We start from the raw sequence: 21,234 nt of genomic DNA, 5'->3' as shown, positions 1-21,234 counted from the left end.
TAACATGTTTCTAGGAGCAAACTGGTTGCTCAGACGGTTGAGAGGGAAGTGCAGGGAAAAGGGCAACGCAGCTGCCTTGAGGTTGTTTATTTCCCAGCGTTCTCTCAAGACTCAGGCCCTCTCTTTGGCAGCCCCCCCCCACTTTGACTCCTCCCCTTTCCTCCCCCAGCCCACTGGGCACCACCACACCTGGGTGCCTGGTGGCTAGAACTCTGGGCCTGGCTCAGGCAGCCCTCTATCTCTTGTGAGCCAAACAGCAAAATGGGGACCTTATAGGTCCACTTCTGCAGCCAAGGCAAGAAAGAGCACAGTGTGCCCCCAAATATGTCTGGATGCTGGCAACTTCTCTGTGCAGCTCTCTGCAGAGAGGAACCTCTAACCCGCCTAAGGCAACAGGACTGTACAATCTGTTATGTACAAGGCTGTGGCTTTGGAAGGAGAGGGGGTTTTTTTGTTGTTGTTTTTTTTTTTTTTTTTTTTTTTTTTTTTTTAGTCTTGCTGGCAAGATTGCTGAAGTGTGAGCAGTCATGGGCAGAACAAACATCTTGTAGGGGAAGAGATAATTGGAGTCTTTTTTGTGTCTGTGACAGGATCCCCCCACCCCCGCAATTTGAATTTTTTCAAATATTTGTTAAGGGTGGCCTCTTCAATTTAATCAAGGTTAGAATATTAAAATGCAGCTGATGACTACCTTGTTTAAGCTGTTTACTAATATTGCAACTATAAGTCATGCAGCCAGTTTAATATTAAGAGGGGAGAAAATCAGAAAACAGAGCCTCTCACCCATCAATTCTGATGCCTGGTGAACTACTAAGAAGGCTCCTTAGCATTGGCACTGGCTTCGGACTTACACTGTCTGTGAAAGGTGTTTAGTAATTTAGGAGAAAGTTTCCTTCTATCTGCGTAGTACTTTTCAGGTGAAGAAATCCTTTACTGAATCCCACACCTGAAGGAAGCAGACATATTAAATCCGGGAAGCAGAGCTAAGCCCTATAGATACAAAATAACTGTTTATCTACAATTACTACCAGATGTGAAATAACACCTTCTCAGGTGTGAGTGATTGACAGGAGCTGGTGTGAAGGTTAAGTAACAATCAGGTTATGAGGAAACAACCTCAAGGAGGTTGGAATAAGCAAGAAACTCCTGTTCAGGTTTGCCCCAGAGCCACTGTTACTGCAGAGATGAGCAGTTCAAGAGAAATGCTTCCATTAATTGGATTTTATTTGCTGTCTAGTTTGCAAGCATGCCATCTTCACCCCTCTTCAGAACAGTACCTGGAAACACATTTCTCCAGTTTTATGAGATGGGCAACCCTTTCAGTCTCTTCTGTGAAAACTTACTTATTACAGAAGAATTCCTTAAAGTTCTCTCACTCGATGGTTAGAAAGTTGCTTCCCTGGATGGAGATAGCTCATTTATTTTTAATTTATATTTTCTTCTTAAAGGGAAAGAGGAGCACTTGATCACGACTTCCACATGCAGGCCAACTTTTAAACCCAATTCTCTAAGAGGATGCTTTTGCACCAATTTTTTAAATGGCTTCTCCTTGCCCAAAGCTCTGGAATTACATGTTTAGAAAGAAGGTGGGCTTGTCCTGACAATTGCCTGGTCTCCAAGAAGCACTTCTGCAAAAGATCCTTTCAGGAATGCAGGAAGGATGGATTTTGGTTGGGACGACTATCACAGGGCATCCAGAAATGGGGGAGAAGTGTGCGTAGGAGGCAGGGCTAATAAAACCTATCCTAAGAACAAGAAACGGCGCTGACTCCTCAAACCAGCCCTGGGATAGATGTCTGAAAAAAGCAGGGCGATATTTCCATATCCTTAGCCGCCAAGTCCTCCTCGCCCATTCTGGGGTTTCCTGGGGTTTGTGGCAGCTACCGAGCTTTCGGAGTTAAATCTGCATATCCCTCTGGGCCCCGATCTCCCCTCAATGAACCGCAGCCAGAACGAACTAACATTTAAATTCCTCCTCGCTTCCTCATCCCTACTCCTCCCCTGGCTGCGTCTTCCCAGACTTGGGGGTGGGGTGTGGGGATACAAAAACGAGGACGCTCTCCTTTCAGGAAATGGAATTCTAATGTACACGTTCCTATTTCTGAATCGGAGATACTAAAAATACCCCTGCGACAGCCTGAGAAAGCTGTCGCCGTCCTCTGTGCAAACAAAATCGATGATTCTTCCCCGCGCAATGGGTCTGCGAATTGGACGGGGGCCGGGGACGCACCCGTTGACTGTGACCAGGACAAAGCTCCTGCCCAGCAGCCCAACGTCTTTCCTCGGGCCTCAATCTGAAGATTTCTCCCTCAACGACAAGGGCTGGAGACAGTTTGGATTCCCGGAAAGCCCAGAGTTCGAGTCCCAACCCTACTTAGTACCCGTGACCCCGGCATGTCGTTTAGCTTATCTCCTCCGGTAAAGAAGGAATAATTACCCCCCGCTTGCGGAGTGTGAACATTCGGAAGAATGTGTCGAGGGCCTGGCGTGGAACAAACGCTCCGGAAATGCTAGCTTTTTAAATTGTGTAAGTCCTGACGCGAGGAGCACTGGATGCCTACTGTTTTATGCCGGGCGTTGGGTCAACCAGATAACAAGTCACGTTCAGTTACTTTCTCATTAACCATTTGCGTTCTCTATAACCATTTTCTTTATCATTAACCATCTTTCCCCTCGAAACAGCCTCCACCTGCCTCGGAAGGCCGCGTCGGGTCAGGGCCCAGCCTCCGCCGCCCTGGCCCTTGCAGTCTCAGGGCTCGGCGGAAACGCACTCCCAGGCCCGCGCCGCATTTCCTCCCGGCGCGGGGAACATTGTCCCGGAGGACGTGGGCTGAATCACCGCGCGAATCCAGTATTGAGAGTGTGTGAGGAGGAGGAGGTCCGGCTCGCCGAGCCAGTAATCCGAGCTCTTGATTATCCAGATTCGGATCAAACGGGGCAGCGGCGGCCGGCCCCCTCCTGGGAATGATTAGATGATTAATGTAATGCTGTTTGAAGGGTCTCTGTTTTCTCTCTTAATTTGGGTCATTACTTAGGAAGCAAGCGTGAGATCATTTCATCAGCGTGCTCGGCGGCGGAGATAGCTATTCAGGAAATGGTGTCGCGCGCGGTAGTCAGCACGCCGGGGGCGCGGGCGGCGGGGAGCTCCCGGAGCCGGGGCGCCCTCCCGCGGCCCGGCGCGCACCACCGGGAGGCCGGCCCCGGATCAACCGCGGGAACCAGGGAGCGCCAGAGCTCAGACTGGGTTAGGGACCCTTGACCACTGGCCCTTGCCTCCAGGAAAACCTGGGAGGAAGAGTTGCCCCCACTTACGTTACCCAGAAAAGGGTACGTGACCGGGAGCGCCCAGGCTGGGCAGTGCCCAGGCTATCTGCCGTCGCGCGACTCGGCGTTTTGCTCGAAGACTCATCCCAAACCTGCTCCCCAACATCCAGCCACTTTTAATCCCTCTTTTAAAAAGAAATTCTCACCCAGATAACGCAACACCCAGAATTCCAAGCGTCGGAAGTCACCAAACAGAAAAAATTCATCACGTGGAGCGCAATGTAGGCCTTTTCACCCTGGCTCCTGGGAGGGAAGGGGAGTCTTAGCGCGCAAGCGCCGCAGGAACACCAGTTTGGCCACACCATTGTCCTAGCTCCCCAAAGGAAGTCGCATTTGTCAGGGAAATGCTATTTCCTTTTCATTCTTCGGGGTTGCTGAGCTGACCTCGCTGCGGCGGGGGTGGGGGTGGGGGAGAAAACGCGCACTAATAATTCTGTTTATTGAGTTATATACGTATATATTCCGTGTTCGCATGTACAGGAGAATTTACATGGCTGCAGAAAGATGGCTGGGGGCGCCGCGCTCTTGTCTGGTGTTCACGTGACAGGCTGGGGTTAAAACCCACCGCCCGAGGAGAAGCGGAGGCCTGGAATGAAATGTGTCGGCGCACTGGGTTTAAATAAGTTTCCCGAATATACAAAGACGGGAGCTACTCCTTTGCTTCCAGTCATCGAGGAAACGTTTAGCTTTCCAAAAATATGCTGGTTTCGATAAATAGATTTTAGCCTCTGCTATATAAGTTTATACTTGTGATCTGTTTTGGGGTTGTATAGGGCCGGGAAGGAGGGCGAGACAGTAGCTCTCAGCTCTGCACTGTCCGAGTCAGATCCTTTGTGGAGGAGGTGGCGGGGCCCACGCTGTCGTGGAGTTTGCGCACGTGTTTTTTTAGATCAAAGTTTCTGCAAAACCCTTTCCCGCAAGTGGTGCACGTGAAAGGCTTCTTGTCGTTGTGAGTGTGCATGTGGAAAGTCAGGTTGTAAACCTGGTGGAAGGCCTTGTTGCAGATGGTGCATTTGTACTGCTTCTCGCCGCTGTGGGTCAGCTTGTGGTTCTTGTAGTTTCCTACAGGAGACCAAAGACAAGAAAGTGGAGGGCATGGAGGGGAACGGGGGGTGGAGTCTGGGCGTCTCGGAGTTGGCTCAGGTGCCCGCTCAGAGAAGGCGACGCTTGGCTAAGCGGGCGCGACCTCTCCGAGTGAAGAAGTTGTCAAACTTCGTACGCATCAAGCCTTGTTTGGCCTCTCAGGACCGGCTGGAAGGCTGCGTCCCGCGGCGCCACCCTGCGCCCCCGACCCGCGGAGTCCAGAAGCCCGCCCGGCGTCCCTCCCGCTGTGCTCGGCCGGCCCAGAAACTCTCGCGCAGCCCAGAGACACACCAAGCCTAACTCTCGGCTACTTCGCTCCAAGAAATTCTCACGAACCTGGCCTTTGTCTCTCTTTCCCCACCTCATTAGAAGAACTACTTCCTCTGCTCCCCAACTATCATCTGGAGATCCGACAAGGCTTTGGAAAATCCAAGAGGGGCGCGGGGGTGAGGGATGCTGGGAACCAGAGCGGTTTCCCCGGGTCTTAAATTGTTCCCAGGTGGTGGATTTTGTCTCGGTTTTTAAATTTTCATTAGAAAGGGGAGTCCCGGCTACAAAAGAAAGCTTTTTTTCTATAGGGCAATATCCTCTCTTTATTCTATTTTCTTTTCCTCTGTCCCTGCCTGTCTTCCTTTCCACTTCCCAAATTCCAAGTCTCTCCGTGCAGCCAACCTGAATCCGGCGAGGCCCACCAGCCGGGCCTGGAGAGCTTCCAGACAAACCCCGCGCAACTCAGTTCAGAAGGAACGCTGCCCGGAGCCTGCGGCTCTCGCGGCCCCTCTTCGGGTCGCTTTTGCCTTCCCGCTAGCTGTGACCCTCCGAGTCCCGAGACGAGATGAGAAGAGGGCCTCGGCCCGAACGTTACCTTTTTGGTGAAAGCCTTTGCCACAAAATTCGCAGACGAAGGGCTTGTAGCCCGCGTGGATGCGGATGTGCGTGTTGAGCGTGGAGCTGCGGTTGAAGGCTTTGCCACACTGGTTGCATTTATGAGGCTTTTCCTGCAGAGAGGGGCGCGCACACAGTGAGGCTGAGTGCCACGCAGGGAAAGACCAACTCGGGGAGACCTTGAAGGAACACCCTGGAGGGACACGGGCTCTCCGGGAGGGGCGCTGGAAACCCTTGGCCATCCTTCCCCCAACAACGTCGTTTAGGCGCGGCGCGGAGTGATGCGCGCGGGCCGGTTGGGCCCGGGGCCACGTACCTGGGTGTGGATAATTTTGTGTCTGCACAGCGTGCTGGCCTGGCGGAAACCTTTGCCGCAGACTTTGCACACGAACGGTCTGGCTCCGGTGTGGACCGGCATATGACGAGTGAGGTTATAGTGAGCGTTAAACACCTATGGAAGGACACGAGGGGGCCTTACGGTGTGTCCATCAGAGTCTAACTAACATCAACCCAGGGAGGCCACAGCTTACCTTGCCCGACCAACCCTGTCCCCAACCAGAGCCCTTTTCACTATGAAAAGGGCTTCCCAACCCTCTATTCACGCCAGTACTGTGTGGCCAGTGACACTGGCACCCCCACTTTACAGAACAGGAAACAGAGGCCCCCTATGTGAGCAGACAGTTACTGGGGAGCTCCTAAACTTGAAAAAAGGGAGTTCCGCGCGGCTCCAAGGAATCAGCCGCGGCTGCTCCCCCGTCCCAGCCCCCACGGCCCCCGAGCCTCACCTTGCCGCACACCTCGCAGGTGAAGTTCTTGGGCTTGCCGTCCGCGGAAGCCCCGGGTAGCTTGCCGTGGCCCTTGACGCCCCCGCGCTCGCCGGTCAGGGCCGAGTTTTCCTTCAGCACCTGCTCCAGCGGCGCGGGCAAGCGCTCCTTGTGGGCATAGGGGGCCGGGTGGGGGAACTTGTCCGCGGCCAAGCCGGCCAGCTTGGCGTTCTCCAGCAGAAAGAGTTTGGGGTGAGCAGCCAGGGCAGTGGGGGCCTGCGCGCTGAGGAGGCCGGACGGGAAGAGGTGGCCGCCGAAAAGCTCAGAGGGAGGGTACGCTGCGGAGTCCAGGTAGTTGAAGTAATAGAGCGAGCCGCTGGCCGGCAGCCCCACCGCGTGGTTGATGGCCTGCGGTTTGATGACCCTGGCCGCAGGCAGCGCCGACGGCGCCAGGCCCAGCTCGGCCTTGCAGCACACGCCACAGTTGGTTTTGCACAAGCCGCTGGCGCCGCACACCGGAGCCCCCCCGCCGCCGCCGCCGCCGCCTCCGCCGCCCGCCCGAAGGCTGCTTTTCCAGAGCTCAGAGTAACTGAGCAGCGTCTTGGACGGCACGTCGTAGCCTAGAGGCTGGAGGGGGATCATGCAGGGCAGCGGCGAGCAGAGGTTGAGCAATTTCTTGCCCTGCCCGCTGTCTGCCTCCAGTGCCCCTGGCCGGGGCTCAAAGGGCGCACGGGGTTCCGAGGTCTTAGCCATGATGCGCTCAATGGAGAAGGCCAGCGTCTTGGAAGTGGCCGGCGACGCTCCGGCTCGCGGACAGGCCGGAGGCACCATGGTCTCCAGGGAAGCCGAGCTTGCCATGGCACGCCGAGCCGAGCCGAGCCGAGCCGAGCCGAGCCGAGCCGGGCCGGGCCGAGCCGGGCCGGACTGGGCCAGGTGCAGCCTCTCTCCGCTAAGTCTGCATTCCAGAAAAGGCAGGGAGGGAAACCGCGATTTAATAAGCACCTTGTCGGGTCCAGGTCACCCATTTGCATTCAAATGAACAGGGGCAGAGCAAAGTGCACCCAAGGGTACCAAATTACCGCCCATTAACCGGGCGCGCAAATGAACCCACTCGCCCCTGCCTTGGGACTTTGAAAGGGGGATAAGGGGGAGGATTTACAAAGAAAACGGAGAGAGGGAGAAAGACAGAAAGAAAAGAGCCTCAAATGAACTCCCCTGAGCCGTTTCCTGGACCCCGTCTCCGGCACGCGTGCTCGGAGCTGGACAGCGAAGGGGCAAAGTTAAAGAGGGCCAGGAGAGCCCCTCGCATTTACCTCTGTCCCCCGCCGCCAGGGAGATGCGTTCCGAGCCATGCAGCGTGTTTCCTCTGTCACATTTTGATGGCAAACATCTTCCCCTCCGCTCGAGATCACTGTCTTTTACATTCAGCTGACATCACATGAAGTCACTTCAAGTGGAATGACTTGGGCGGCGGCGCGGCTCCGGCAGCGGCCCCTGTGCTCCCTGCGCCTCCCGCCGCCGCCGCCCCTCAAACTTTAAAAGGAGGCAACTGGCGCCCGCGCTCCCCTTGGGAAAGTGCGAACGGTTCGCGAATCGGGAAGGAGGAAAGAGATGGGAGGGGGAGGAGGAGGAATCGTGATGGTTTTGCTGGTGGATAAAAAAGGGGGGGGCAGCCCAAGCCCAGGCAGAGTTCCGTGCGTGATTCCCAACTTTGGAGGCCTACAGGTTTGGGGGCCGCGGGGCGGGTCGGGGGTCCTGGACTAGCCGTCCCAAAGAGCCCCTGGTGTCCGTCTAGTTGCCAAAGTATCCCTTAGCCCTCTGCAGCCGAGCTGGGCGTCCTGCTAATAAACTGCCATTTACCCACGGAGCCGGCGCCAGCCCCGAACACGCGCAAATGATAATTACCTCATTAGGATGTGGCGCATGGACGCGAGCGCCGCATTTGGAGGGGGAACTTGTTAATGGAGAAATATTAATTTATGCATAAACAACGAGCTCGCCTGGGCTGGCGTCAGAGGTCGGGAGAGAGAGCTCCCGCCGCCTAAAGACGCCCCGAAGCGTCGGGAAGAGCGCGGCCGCGAGACCAGAGGCTCCGACCCCGTGCGGCCCGCGGGCGCCCTCCCCTCTCTGGCCAGCTCCCCGCCTGCGCGGCGGAGATTGCGCGGCCAGCTGGGGGACTGTTTGAGATCCTAATCGATCAGAGTCGCGGGTTTGTGATCGGGCGTTTGAATCAAAGCCCGGCTCTGCTGCTGGTTAGGGCTGCGTGCGGGGAGCACTCGGAGGGCAGCTCTCCCGCCGGTGTGTACTTGCTGTTTGTATAATTGAGAAGGTCCAGTCTCCACCTGTTTAAGGAGCAGATTGAAACAGCATAACCTCCCCTGGATCGTATTAAAACGTTTTTCCTCCTAAGGCCATTCAGTCGAACCAATTTTCCGAAGTGATTCATAGAGCTGAATTCTGCCAAGGCAGCTCTTTCACGGTTAGCTACTAAAGCACCGCGTGGAACCGGGTTTTGTGTTTTTCTAAAATAAAGAGAAGGATTATCAGAGGGAAGAGGGAGGGGGCCGGGAGGGGGGCGGGAGAGACTTAGTGTGGCCAGAGGTACCAGCCAGGGGAAGAAAAGGCCCTTTTCTAGACAGGCCCCAACTAAGTTCGGAGGAATTCAGCGTTTTGTGCCTGGCACACAAAAGCAGCGCGCTCAGAGATCGGTTTGGAGGGGCTGAATGCATCTGTTTGCAGACCGTTCCACCTGCGGATCACAACAAACTGCTCAAAGGCGCTCCAGCACTTTCGGCAAGACGGGTGCTCTTGGCCACAACAAAAGTGGTCGAGGCTGAGGGTTCTTACGGGGAGGACCCATAAGAATTCTCTCTTGAGGGAGAGAATTAGGTTTAGGAAAGGAGGAGGGGGTGCATTAAAAAAATTTTTGGAGGGTTTTGTTTGTAGGACAATTATATCTTGCCAACTCATTTTGCAAGACCACCAGCTTTGTAGCTGCAACCTGAGTTTAAGAGGATTATGGTGGGTATAATATGCACAAACAGGGTTGACGGGTTGAGAGTGAATTCCATCTCCAAAGACACACGATTTTGTGGCACTCAAGAAATTGTTGGTGGACACAAACTGTCTCCTTTTTCACTCAAGAACAGGTCTGGAGGAGATGAGGATTCCAAACCAGGCCTCTCTGCTTCAAAACATCCCGGGAAAACCATCAAGGAAAGGTTTAGTTTTAACTTCAGGCAGATCACTCCTTTTTTTCCTTCAGAACTTCTTTCTCTTACCTACTGACCCTCTGCCTGTATTTTCAGACAGGATATCGACAAAGTAGGTAAGGGGAAGGAAGGTATACTTGGAAAGCAAGGAGTAGGAACAAAGAAAGCTAAGCTCGCTGAGGAAAAGTGGCCTGGAGGGTGAATACAGTGGGTTAATATTTTTACCCTGCCAATCTCAGAAGGTACCCCTAAATTCAGCAGTCATGAGTCTGTCCCCCCCAACTTTGAGATTTCAAAGCTAGAAAGAGGCTTGCTTATCTAGAGGAGAGCATTTCTACAGAACCCATTTAATTTAGATGTCCAGAGAGGCAGAATTCCAGACTCAGTGTACCCCTATCCCTACATTAACGTGAAAGCAAGAACACAGATAACTCCCTCCCCCTCCACACAGAAACACACCACCACCACCAAAACAAGAAACAAACCAACAACTCACCCCAGCATTGAAAGAGTATCAATACACCCACAGAGTCTGAAAACCTGAACTCCTATCCTGACTTTCCTGTGAATCCCGTTCAGTCACCAGCACTGTACCCCAGCCCCCTTTCCAAACTGGGTAATTGTTGATCTCGGCAGCAGCTTGAGAGATCTGCTGGTTTGAAAGCTCCAGCAGGCTGCAAGCCTCCCCAAGGCTTTCCGTGAACCTGCCTTGCCATCCCTAGTGCTTTTTGTAGCTTCATGAACCATCTCTCTCCCCAGCACCACAAAGGAGTGCTACCTCTACAGAAAGAAAACACTTGGGTAAAAACAGGTTGCCCCTAATGTGCCTCTCTTTCCAAATGTTGGGTGAATACACTGGCTTTTATGAAAGTATTTAATTAGCTCCCACAAACTTCTTCCCTTGTGTGCAGATTATACTGAAGTGGAGGGTTAGAAACTATTTTACACCTTGCCACTCACATGTTAATTAATCTCTATCTAACCCTAATTGCAGTTTATTCAAGCACCGCTCAACAGCTCACCCACACAATAAACACTGATCCTACTTTTATACATATTACTTCACGTTAACACATTGAGTAATTAACTCCAGTACCAACTAATAGTGAAAACAAATATTTTCTGTAAACGAGAAGATTTCAGGCAGAATAATAGAGGACTGGGAGACGGTGCTTCAGGGGGGGTGCTGAGATTTCACTTTGTTGCCCCCAACCTTCCAAATTCCTTCTCAATTGCTGTATCTCTTTTTAAGGATGAAAGGCTTTCTTTCTTTCTTTCTTTCTTTCTTTCTTTCTTTCTTTCTTTCTTTCTTTTTTTTTAAGAGGGACAAACATAGGAGTAAAATTTGACAATTTTAAGGAATTGATGGAAGGGTTCTGTGAGCTAATGGGTAATTTTGTTCTACCTACACGTTTTCAATGAGGAAAAATTCCAAATAACTGGATGTGAAGGCAATAGGAAGGTCCCGGGTAAGATGTTTCAGGGATGTGGATCCATTTACGGAAAATAAACTTTTCCAAAACTCTCATTCTACGAAGTCCTGTTCTTCGAAGCGATGGTTTTCCCAGGGAGAGTGAGCCGAGCCCGCGGTGGCAGACGGGAAGTCCAGGCGCTTTCCCGCGCGGACCGGTGTACGAGCTGCGCCTGGGCGGTTCGGACGCCTCGGGGCCCGCAGCCAGGCCGAGAGCGAGCCGCCTGGCCCTGGGCACGCGCTCGCGGCCCGGCGAGGCCCGCTGCGCCCCGGGGCCCGGAGTCCCGGCTGCGCCCCCGCCGCCCCGGGAGGGCCAGGCCCTCGGTGCGGCCTCCCAGCCCCCCGCGCCTGGCCTGCGGGCCCGGGCCCTCCGCGGGGCCCTCTCCGTCCTGAGGTCTCGTCTCCCGGCCTGAGGTCTCGTCTCCCGGCCTGAGGTCTCGTCTCCCGGCCTGAGGTCTCGTCTCCCGGCCCAGCTCGGTCCTGGGGCAGCAGCCGGAAGCCAGACGCTTCCCCGCGGCCCATCTGGCCCGCGTTCGGGCTCCACCGCGTCGGCTGCGGCGGGGGAACCGCAGCGGGGAAACCGCGGCGTGGAGCCCGCGCGCTCCGCGGCCTGCGCGGCCCGCGCTCTTCCCCCGCCGCAGCCGGGCCCCCAGGCCGCTTCGCCGGGCCTGGCCCCAGACAGCCCCGCGGGGCCTGCGGCTGTGGGACTCGCGCCCCGGCCAGGCCACTCGCGCGCCGCTGACTGGGGAGCCAGGCCCGACCCCAAGGACTCGAGCTCAGTGTTTTAATTGAAACCGCAGTTTAAACACAGCTGGCGGCTGTCTGTTGATCTGCGGGGGCTTTTCTTGTGGGAAGCGCATTAAATATGACTGGGCGCTTAGCCTCCCCTCCTGCCCCCTCCCTCTGGCCTTTTTATGGTCAGTACCCCGAACACTATAATGATGACTTTTGTTAAAAAAAAATTTTTTAATGCCAGAAATCGTCCTCGCTTTAGCACAAATTACTTAGTAGACGCCTTGCCACGGTGTAGACAACCTCAGAAGAAGATCCTCTTGATCGAAAGCTCACACATTCCACACTTCTGGGATCATATAGGGGAAAGGCAAGCATTTCTACTCCAAAAAGGTGTCGTTCTAGCCCTGGCGGCTTGTCTCTTTTGGTTCTAGGTGACATTAATTAAAATACCATCATTATTTTCTTTACTGATTATTAGATTGCAACACATAACGTATCCTGCTATGCCGTGTTCCCAGGGGTTGAGGAGCTTGAATTTGGGGAGACACCCACTGTGTAGATTTGATGTTCTTTCTCCCCGCTTCTTGGTAACTTTTTTGAAAACAAAACAAACTAAACGAAACCCCCAAACTAAACAAAAACCCAAACTAAAAAAACTTTATGGTTTAAGGAGTCTCCCTCCTCTCTTCCTTCTCTCTAAAGGGATCTTTAGGATCTGATTTACATGGTGCCACGTTTAACTGCTGAAAATAGATTAACTCCTAAAGAGAAATTCTTCTGCAATCTCCTCCCCGCGCCCCCCTCCCCACACAAAGGAAGCATTTTATTGAAAACATTCGAAACGGCTTGCTAGCGGCGGCTAGTCCAGGGCGCAGGGGCCTCGGCCTTCGTTGTGCGCGGTTTGCAGGATTAGTGCGACCGGGAGACAAAGAGCCCCAGACACCGGCCCAGAGATGCTAGGCGCCCCCAGAGAGCGCCCGGGCTCCAAGTGCGCGCCTGCAGCGCGCGAGCACCATCTCGGGTCTGGCCTCCAGGGACAGATGGGCCAGAGCCGTTTGCATCGCCGGTGTGCTCGGGGAGGCTGCGGCGCCCACAGCCGGGGCGGCCGAACTCCCGTCCCACCGCATCCGGCGGCTGTTCCGCAACGCCAGTTGCATTCGGGAACTGGTTTGTAAATCTCAAAGCACAGACTAGGTTTCACCCTCGAACGGGAGAGACGCCTATAAGCCAAGGGCAGTCGGCTTTGCAGCCAACGGGGGAGGGGGGGTGGGAGGGTGGAAGAGTTTGCAAACATATCTTGGTTTCTAGAATACTCCTAACCCACTTCTTTATCACATCAGAGGACATTCGCTGAATCTTCGGAAATCTGGGCAGTGTGTACGCTTCTAGGCCAGAGGCAGTCTCTAAAAAGAGCAGATATGCAGTCTCTACCCTGCAACTTAGGTGTGTTCTCCTCTCTGTCTTGGATGCATATATAATCACACACATATTTAAAATATATTTAAATATATATGTCATATATGCATATGTATGCATATTGTGTATAGCGGTATGTGTGTGTGTACGTGTATGTATGTATGTATATATATAGCATCGCTATCGACACCCTCCACTTAGAAATGCCGTTTAATTAGGAGTCGGATCCAATACCCAAGCGCAGCAATTTGCCAGCGGACGAGTCATTTATGAGGCTCGTGCGGCCGCCTCGCACAAACGCTTTTTTTTTTCTTCCTCGACCCGATTATGGTGTTCAACCCAAAGGAAAAAATCGTTTATAAAGAACAATTATGATATATTAAATATATATTATATACACTCATATATGTGTGTATATAATATATATTTAAAACACATAAGTAATAAAAAGGCGTTATGGGGAGTGATGGGCCCTGCCTAGTTCGGGTGATGTCCATTTCTGACTCCCTGGGAAGACGGCTTTGGATCGTCTGCGTTATTTAACTTGGCAGCTAGTTTAAAACTCCGTGGCGGAGCCTGCCTAAAGGTATTAACGTTAAGTGCTGAAAACAGGAGTTAAGGCGGTGGGTGAAGGAGCGACTGGAAGGGACAAAGGGGTGAGGAAATGGTTTCGGGTTCCGCTAACTCCTGAAGTCTGCTGGGCAGCGTAGGTCTGACCTGGCTGGTGCATTGATGGAGAACCTGAATCGCTGTGATCACTTGACAAGTGAAGGTCTCGGTTTTGTTCGGCTTGGTTTGGCTTTGCTGGGAACTTCTCAGGTGTGCATGCTAACGAAAGAAATGCCTTCCTGCCGGGCTTCCTTGAGCTTTCATGTGTTCAGACAAATCCCACCTTCTCCTCACCTGAGTGAACACTTCTTTCTGTCTGCTTGCACCACTCCAGGAGCAAAAGCATGACTCAGGTAAAAGCAAATGGGAAACCAAACAGTGCTGAGTGGAGCGCCACCTGGAACGAGAGAACGACCCGTCTCTCTCTGTCTCCATGGCCGCCCGCTTTCTCACACAGACCTTGCATGTTATGCTAGGCAGCATGGGTAGAGGGTTACTTATTACTGAGGGCCTATTAAATGCCAGACGCAGTACTAAGCTAAATACCCGCTCCAGCCAGTTCACACTTCGTCCTAGGAGGTCAGTGAATATAATCAATATGCCCATTATAGAGATTTGAAAATTGAGGCTAGATTACATACCTGATAAGAGGTCATTTTTGGAACCTGTACTCCTAACCAACTATGCTAAAAACAACAACAACAAAAACCAGAGCTAAACACCTAGCCTCAACTGCTAGTGGAGTATAAACTGAGACAAACGCTTTGTAAAACTAGTTAGCCGTGTCTACTAAAATTGAGTATATGACCCAGCAATCCCATCGATTACTAGTACCCAACAGAAATGTGTACTTATGTTCACCAAAAGTCATGTAATAGACTGTTCTTAACAGCAGTATTTGTCATAGTCTTTATTGGAATCTGTCTGAAAAGCCATCAAGAGTGAAGCTCGTAACTACATAATGGCATGTTCACAAAATGAAATACTGTACATCAGTAGGAGTCAACAAACTACTGCTACACTAAACAACATCAAAGAGTCTCATAAACATAATAGTGAGCAAAAGCAGCCAGATCCACAAAACTACATTTTGTATGATTCCATTTAATAAAGTTCAATAATAGGCAAAATTTGGGGGCGTTAAAGGGGCTCCTGGGCTGCTGGTAAGGGTCCATTTCCTAATCTTGGTTTTGGTTTATGAATATCTTCAAAGTGTGTACAGTTAATGGTTGAATATTTTTTTATATATTTGTGGTACTTCTACATACAGTTAAATACAATTATTTGTTCATATTCTAGATACTTATTATAATATCTCTATATTTGTTAAATAAGTGTATAGTCAGCATGAATTTATCTGACTTTCCCCCTTTCCACAGTTCTCCAAAGACATACTGCTCCTCACCTGTCTCTTAAACAATGCACCCTGAATTTCTCCCTCTGGTCCAGAGAGCCACATCAATTAACTGGCATCTCATATAGACTTAAGAGCAAGCTGCATCTAAATTTCTAACATAATTATCTTGGAGCCTGGACAGTTGATCCAGCTTCCCAGGGCTCAAGAATGCTTAATCAGGGGAGCTTGTTTGAAGCATTCTTTTCACTCAAGACCTCAGCAGAGGGGTAGCAGCTTTGGGTTTGGACCTGTACTCCTTGCCCAGGGCTCCAGGTGAAGAACCTCAGCCCAGGAACTGCTTTAAACTTTCCAGACACAGAATCTGGCAGGTTGCCTTGGGAATCAGAGGATCTGGTTGAAGGTGGAATGGGGTGTGGGATGTTTGTAGGAACTGGCATTAATAGAAAGAATTGGCAAGTCTTTAGAGCTCAACTCACTGGATCTTGGCCCTAGACAAGACCAGGGGGAAAAAGACAGAATCTTGGCTCTCTGGCAAGTGACCCAGTTAGCAGAACTAACAATTTTGCTCTGAGAGAGGAGAGGGAAGTTTATTTTAGCAGGAAAAAGCCTGTGGACACAGAAATCAAACCTAATACTTGACAATCCCTTTGTCAAATCCATGCTGAATTCTGCCAGTGGCACTGGAGACAAATCTGACTTCAGTGCTTTAAGAAACAAAAGAACCTACAACTAAAGAAATTAGGGTAGGGGTGAGGAGGTAAGAGCTGGTGTTCTAATTTAGTGAGACTAAAAAGATAAGAATCCTCTCATCCTAAAACAGTGAGAGGAGATAAGACCCAAGGTGGTATAATTAATTCATTAGTTAGCTAGCATCCCTAATTTGACACTTTCTATACTGGGCACCACCCATATGCCAGGAATACAGTGCTTACTAGATAGATACAATTCCTGCCCTCACACAGTTTACATTCCTTCACTCAACAATAGGCATGCATAAACACCTTCTGCAAACCATGCCCCAGAAATGAGGCATGGGCAATGGACATGGCTGGGGTTGTCCAAGACTCTCAGAGAGGGCAGACTTAAAGAGGAAAAGTAAACTATCAAAAAACAGCCAAAAAACTCCCTGACAGTGGATTTAGAAATTTAAAAAACTTTTTACTCCATCAGAAGTGGCAGGCTAAACTAATAAAGAAAAAGTTCCTGGAGGCATTTTCATGATGGTAGATAGACCCCCGTCTGGCAGCCCATTGCCTCGTTCTGGAGAAAACATTCCAGGCCAGGTAAATTTGGGTCTTCCTGAAGAACAGCATCTCTTAAGACGTTATGACACACACGAAACACTTTTCTGGGTTTTCCAGGGCTGAGTGTCTTTGAGGCAGAGTGGGTTCTGGAATCAGATCAAGTTAAAAGCCTGGCTTCTCAGTTAGCTGTGTGCACAGGCAGGTCGCTAAACCTTTCTGTAGGCCTGCATTGCCCATCTTATTTTTTAAAAATTTTTATTAACTTTAATTTATTGTGTTAACATGGATTCAAGTGTCCCACTCAATATAATACCCTCACCCCCACCCTTGTGTCCCCCATTACATCACCATTGCTCCTCTCCCTCTAACTCCCCCTTCTCTCTGAGATTTCCTGTCCTGTTATCTGTATCTATGTGTTATGTGTATATAATTTCACTAATCCCTTCACCTTCTCTGATCCCATCCCCTCATCCCCCTTCCCTCTGACAGCTGTCCCTCTGATCCCTGTGGGACTGCTCTGCCTCTATTCCATTTCTCAGTTCACTTTGTTCATTAGATTCCACATATAAGTGAGATCATATGATATTTTTCTTTCTCTGCCTGGATTATTTCACTTAGCATAATTGTCTTCAGGACCATCCATACCATTGCAAAAGGTAAGATTTCCTTCTTTTTCACGGTCGCATAGTATTCCATTGTGTATATGTACCATAGCTTTTTAATCCACTCGTCCACTGACAGACACTTGGGCTGTTTCCAGATCTTGGCTATTGTAAACAATGCTGCCACAAACATGGGGGTGCATATCTTCTTTTGAATCAGCGATTTGGTGTTCTTAGTATGTCTTCCTAAAAGTGGAATGGCTGGGTTGCATTGCCCATCTTTCACAGAAGAACATTGATGTCACACGGTGGTGGGAGTTAATGAGTTCAGCACCAGTGACTGGCCAAAGGAAAGCCCTCAGAGAATGTTTGTTCCTGTTATTAAAAGAACTCTGATCCTTCATAACTATGATCCTTCAGTCTGATGGGGGAGAGGGGGGAAGAGGACAGCACAGTTTCTTATTTTGCTTTTCACTTGTTTTTTTTTTTTTTAAATAAAGTGAGATTTTTTCTGATTTTAAAAAAAAGTAATGGAGAAACTTTGGGAAAAGCAGAGAATTACAAAAGACACCATTAAAATTGTGCAACACCCAGAAATCACAGACTTTGGTATATATTCTTTCCATGCATTTACAAAGTTGACATCATATAATATACACTATTTTATAATCTGCTTCTTCACTTAATACAATGTGAATATTTCCACGTTTAAATATTCAAATAATATGTGATTTTAATGTTTCTATAGTACTCCACTATATGTTTTTAACACAGGTTAAATAGTCCTTTGTTATATATTTAGATTGTTCACAGCTTCGGGCTAATGAGGCCAAAGTGGTATATGTTTCTCCCAAAGGCCCCCCAAGGACCTTGCTCCGGCCTTAGTCAGATGTTTTGCAAATGCTAGCTGGCTAACAGGAAGGGCATACTCCTGAGAACAGCAGGACCAGTTTGAACCTCTCACCATGCCTAGAAAAAGGATCAGAAGCTGCAGGGGAAGAAAGTAATAGACATAGCAAGAGGGGTCCTGCACACACAACACATAGTAGAGAAAGCACAAAGATGCTGACTCATAGGGGCTAGATTTCCATGTTGGGTGTGAGTGTCTCTTTAGCTTGGGGACTGTGAGCTTTTCATTATCTCTCTGGTTGCTACTGCTCACTGTTGATTAAAAATAACCAAGCCTTATTATGAGTTTTAAACACACACAATGTACAGAAAATAGTATAATGAACCCACATATCATCATAGCCCCAATGAGATCAATCTATGACTAATTCTAATTCATTTACATCCCTATCTACTCACCCCCTCATATTATTCTAAAGCAAGCCTCAGGCATAATATTTTATCCATAAATAACTTAAGTACCATCACCTAAAATATTAATAATAATCCATTAACATTATAAAATAGCCAGTACTTGTTCACATTTTCAATTTTCTTATTAATGTCATAATTTAAAATAATTCTTTGTTCAAATTATGGCCCAACTAAAAACCTTCTAACCAGCAAAAGAAATGAACAACAAAACAAAAAGGGCAGCCAACCAAATGGGAGATGAGATTTATAAACAACAGTTCTGATAAGGGGTTAATATCCAAAACACATAACTCACAAAGTTCAGCAACAAACAAGCAAATAATCCAATTAGGAAATGGGGAAAGGACCTGAAAAGACACTTCTCCCAAGAAGACATACAGATGGCCAACAGATATATGAAAAAATGCTCATCTTTACTAGATATTAGAGAAATGCAAATCACAAGTACAATGAGATACCACCTCACACCTGTTAGCTTGGCTATTATCAACAATACAAGTAATAACAAGTGTTGGAGAGGCTGTGGAGAAAAAGGAACCCTCATTCACTGTTGGTGGGAATGTAAAGTAGTACAGCTATTATGGAAAAAAGTATGGTGGTTACTTGAAAAATTAAGAGTAAAGTTATAATATGACCCAGCAATCCCTCTACTGGGTATCTACACAAAAAACTCGAAAACACTGGTGTGTAAAGACACATGCACCCCCATGTTCATCATAGGGGAAACAACCAAAGTGTCCTTTGATAGAGGATTGGATACAATGGAATACTACTCAGCCATAAGAAATGATGACATTGCCATTTACAACAACATGGATGGATCTTGAGAACATTATACTGAGTGAAATAAGTAAATCAGGAAAGGCTAAGAAGTATATGATTTCACACATAGGTGCTATATAAAACTGAGACTCGTGGACACAGATAAAAGTGAAGTGGTTACCAGGGAGAGTGGTGGGGGAGGGAGTAAGGAGGGACAAATATATGGTAACAGAAGGTGATTTGACTTTGGGTGATGGGCAGACAACACAATAAACAGTCCAAATGCTATGGAAATGTTTACCTGAAACCTATGTACTCTTATTGATCAATGTCACCCTTTTAAATTTAACTTTCTAAATAAAAGAAAAAAATTATGGCCCCCAAAAAGTCCATACGTTATGATTGGTTGCTGTGTCTTTAAGTCTCTGTTAATTTATAGGTTTTTTTCTCCATCTCTTTCTTTTTCCCTTTGTAATTTATTTCTGGGAAAAATGATGTTTTTTTTTTCCTATGGAGTTCTCCACAGTCTACATTGTGCTGACAGCATCGTGTGGCATTGGCAATGGAAAACACTGACTTCTTCATATGCTGTCCTTCTTTCTGCCACTCCTTCTTGAACATGCCTTTGAAAGTAAAGCTGGGCTGTCTAAGTCCCTGGCCCATGAACTCTGGGTGGGCAGAGACCTCTCTTGTTTGGCTTTGGAACCTGCAGTCACACCTACCACCTGGACAGCAACCACACTTGGTTTTTAGGATGAATCAAAGGACTAGAAGAATTATGCTCTCTTTTCTTTCTGTTCCTGACTATAGTTAACAGGCAGACCAACTTTTTATTCTCTCTGTTTCTGGAATGTAAGATGGTGTTTTCATTCTCTTTACTCATATTTAAAAAGGTAACCAGTTTTTAATGAAAGAGAAGAAAGCCATCCCAGACTTTTCCTTGGATATTGTGAAGATATTTATTTTAATTCTAGAATAAAAATTTCCTATAAAACTTCTCTCTCCTACCCACACCTCACAGGTCCCTTGGGATGGAAGCTGAGGTGGTCGGTGCAAGGAAAGCCCAGGAGCAGTTCAGTGTTCTGTAAGTGTGGGTTTGCCTGGGGAAGAAAGAAAAGCCAGAGCAATTATGTCTCTGCCCCATTATTAAGTTAAACTAGGGCACATGCTTATTTAACATAGGTCAGTGTGGAAATTATTCTAATTTGATTTATGTTTGCAGAATAGATTAGGTTCTCAGAGAACATGAAGGATTAATAAGTTAATATTGATCATTTAGGAGGTTATTAGTAGATCAGGGTTTTGTGTTTCTTCATTCAGTGACTTTGGGATGCAATAATACAATAGTAATAATTGCTGACCCTTACTGAGTTCAAGCAATACAATGCAGTATGCAGTGAAACCAAGTCTCCTTTCTACCTTAAAGCTTGATCTCTTTTCCCAGTGGCAGCCACTGTTACTGGTTCCTTTCTATGTGCCAGGCCCCATGAACTTAGTAATTATTAGAAATTATTGTTATTATGGTAATAATAATGTGACCCAGGTGGACCAGTTATTCCTATCTTCAGATGGAATAAATGAGGCTTGGCAGGCTTTAGTGATTAACCTAAGGCCATGTATTTAGGTGAGTGGCAGAGCCTAAATGTATGGCTATCCAGTGTGGGACTCCACATTTGTTGCTGTTATTTATTTATTTATTTATTTATTTATTTTATTTATTTATTTATAAGTGAGAGGAGTGGCGATAGAGAGACAGACTCCCATATATGCCCCAACCAGGATCCACTTGACAACCCCCATGTGGGTCCAATGCTTCAATTAACCAAGCTATCCTCAGCGCCTAGAGCCGATGCTTGGACCAACCGAGCCACTGGCTGCGAGAAGGAAAGAGATTAGGCTGGGGCCTAAGAGATGTTTCTGTCTCTTTCTATGTCCTTTCCTCTCTCTCTGAAATCAATAATCTATCAATCAATCAGGAGCAGGATGGGAAAGTGAAAGATGAAGAGCTTTGGCAGAGATTCTAAACCTATCTCTCTTTGTTTCTTTCTGTCTTTCTGCTTCTCATACACCATGGACCCCTTTGACAGCCTGGTCAGACTCTGGACACCTTCTCAGAATAAAACCTTTAATGCATAAGATAAAATATGTATGATTCTAAAGGAGACTGTATATCATATTGATATACAGTTGTCAAAAATCTCAACTATTCCATTGATCTATATGCCTGTTCTTATGCCAGTACCAGGCTGTTTTGAGTACAATGGCCTTGTAGTATAACTTGATATCAGGAAGTGTGATACTTCCCACTTTATTCTTCCTTTTCAAGATTGCTGAGGCTATCGGGTTCTCTTTTGGTTCCATATAAATTTTTGGAATATGTGTTTTATATCTTTGAAGTAAGTCATGGTATTTTAATCGGTATTGCATTGAATTTATAAATTGCTTTG

At 48.5% G+C, this 21,234-nt stretch overlaps 1 protein-coding gene across 1 annotated transcript; it reads right to left on the bottom strand.

The window, feature by feature from the left end:
• Window positions 1–3,793: 3,793 nt before the first annotated feature.
• FEZF2 (FEZ family zinc finger 2) lies at window positions 3,794–6,914 on the bottom strand. The gene is made up of 4 exons (XM_066244917.1): window positions 6,078–6,914; window positions 5,609–5,743; window positions 5,273–5,405; window positions 3,794–4,386 (listed from the first exon to the last, which is right to left on the bottom strand). Exons 1-4 carry the CDS (start codon window positions 6,912–6,914, stop codon window positions 4,127–4,129), a joined length of 1,365 nt encoding a protein of 454 aa, XP_066101014.1. The 3' UTR covers window positions 3,794–4,126.
• Window positions 6,915–21,234: the final 14,320 nt, after the last annotated feature.

The sequence above is a fragment of the Saccopteryx bilineata genome, chromosome 10 (assembly GCF_036850765.1).
Source record: "Saccopteryx bilineata isolate mSacBil1 chromosome 10, mSacBil1_pri_phased_curated, whole genome shotgun sequence".
NCBI lineage: Eukaryota > Metazoa > Chordata > Mammalia > Chiroptera > Emballonuridae > Saccopteryx > Saccopteryx bilineata.
This window is presented reverse-complemented; position numbering and strand designations above follow the sequence as displayed.

What these genes read in the sequence shown, in the direction of transcription:
- FEZF2 (XM_066244917.1), bottom strand. Translation starts at nt 6,914, where the DNA reads ATGGCAAGCTCGGCTTCCCTGGAGACCATGGTGCCTCCGGCCTGTCCG. An exon ending in CCTGCGAGGTGTGCGGCAAG is followed by an intron (nt 5,744 to 6,077) that starts GTGAGGCTCGGG and finishes GTCCTTCCATAG; the next exon opens with GTGTTTAACGCTCACTATAA. An exon ending in ACAAAATTATCCACACCCAG is followed by an intron (nt 5,406 to 5,608) that starts GTACGTGGCCCC and finishes CCCTCTCTGCAG; the next exon opens with GAAAAGCCTCATAAATGCAA.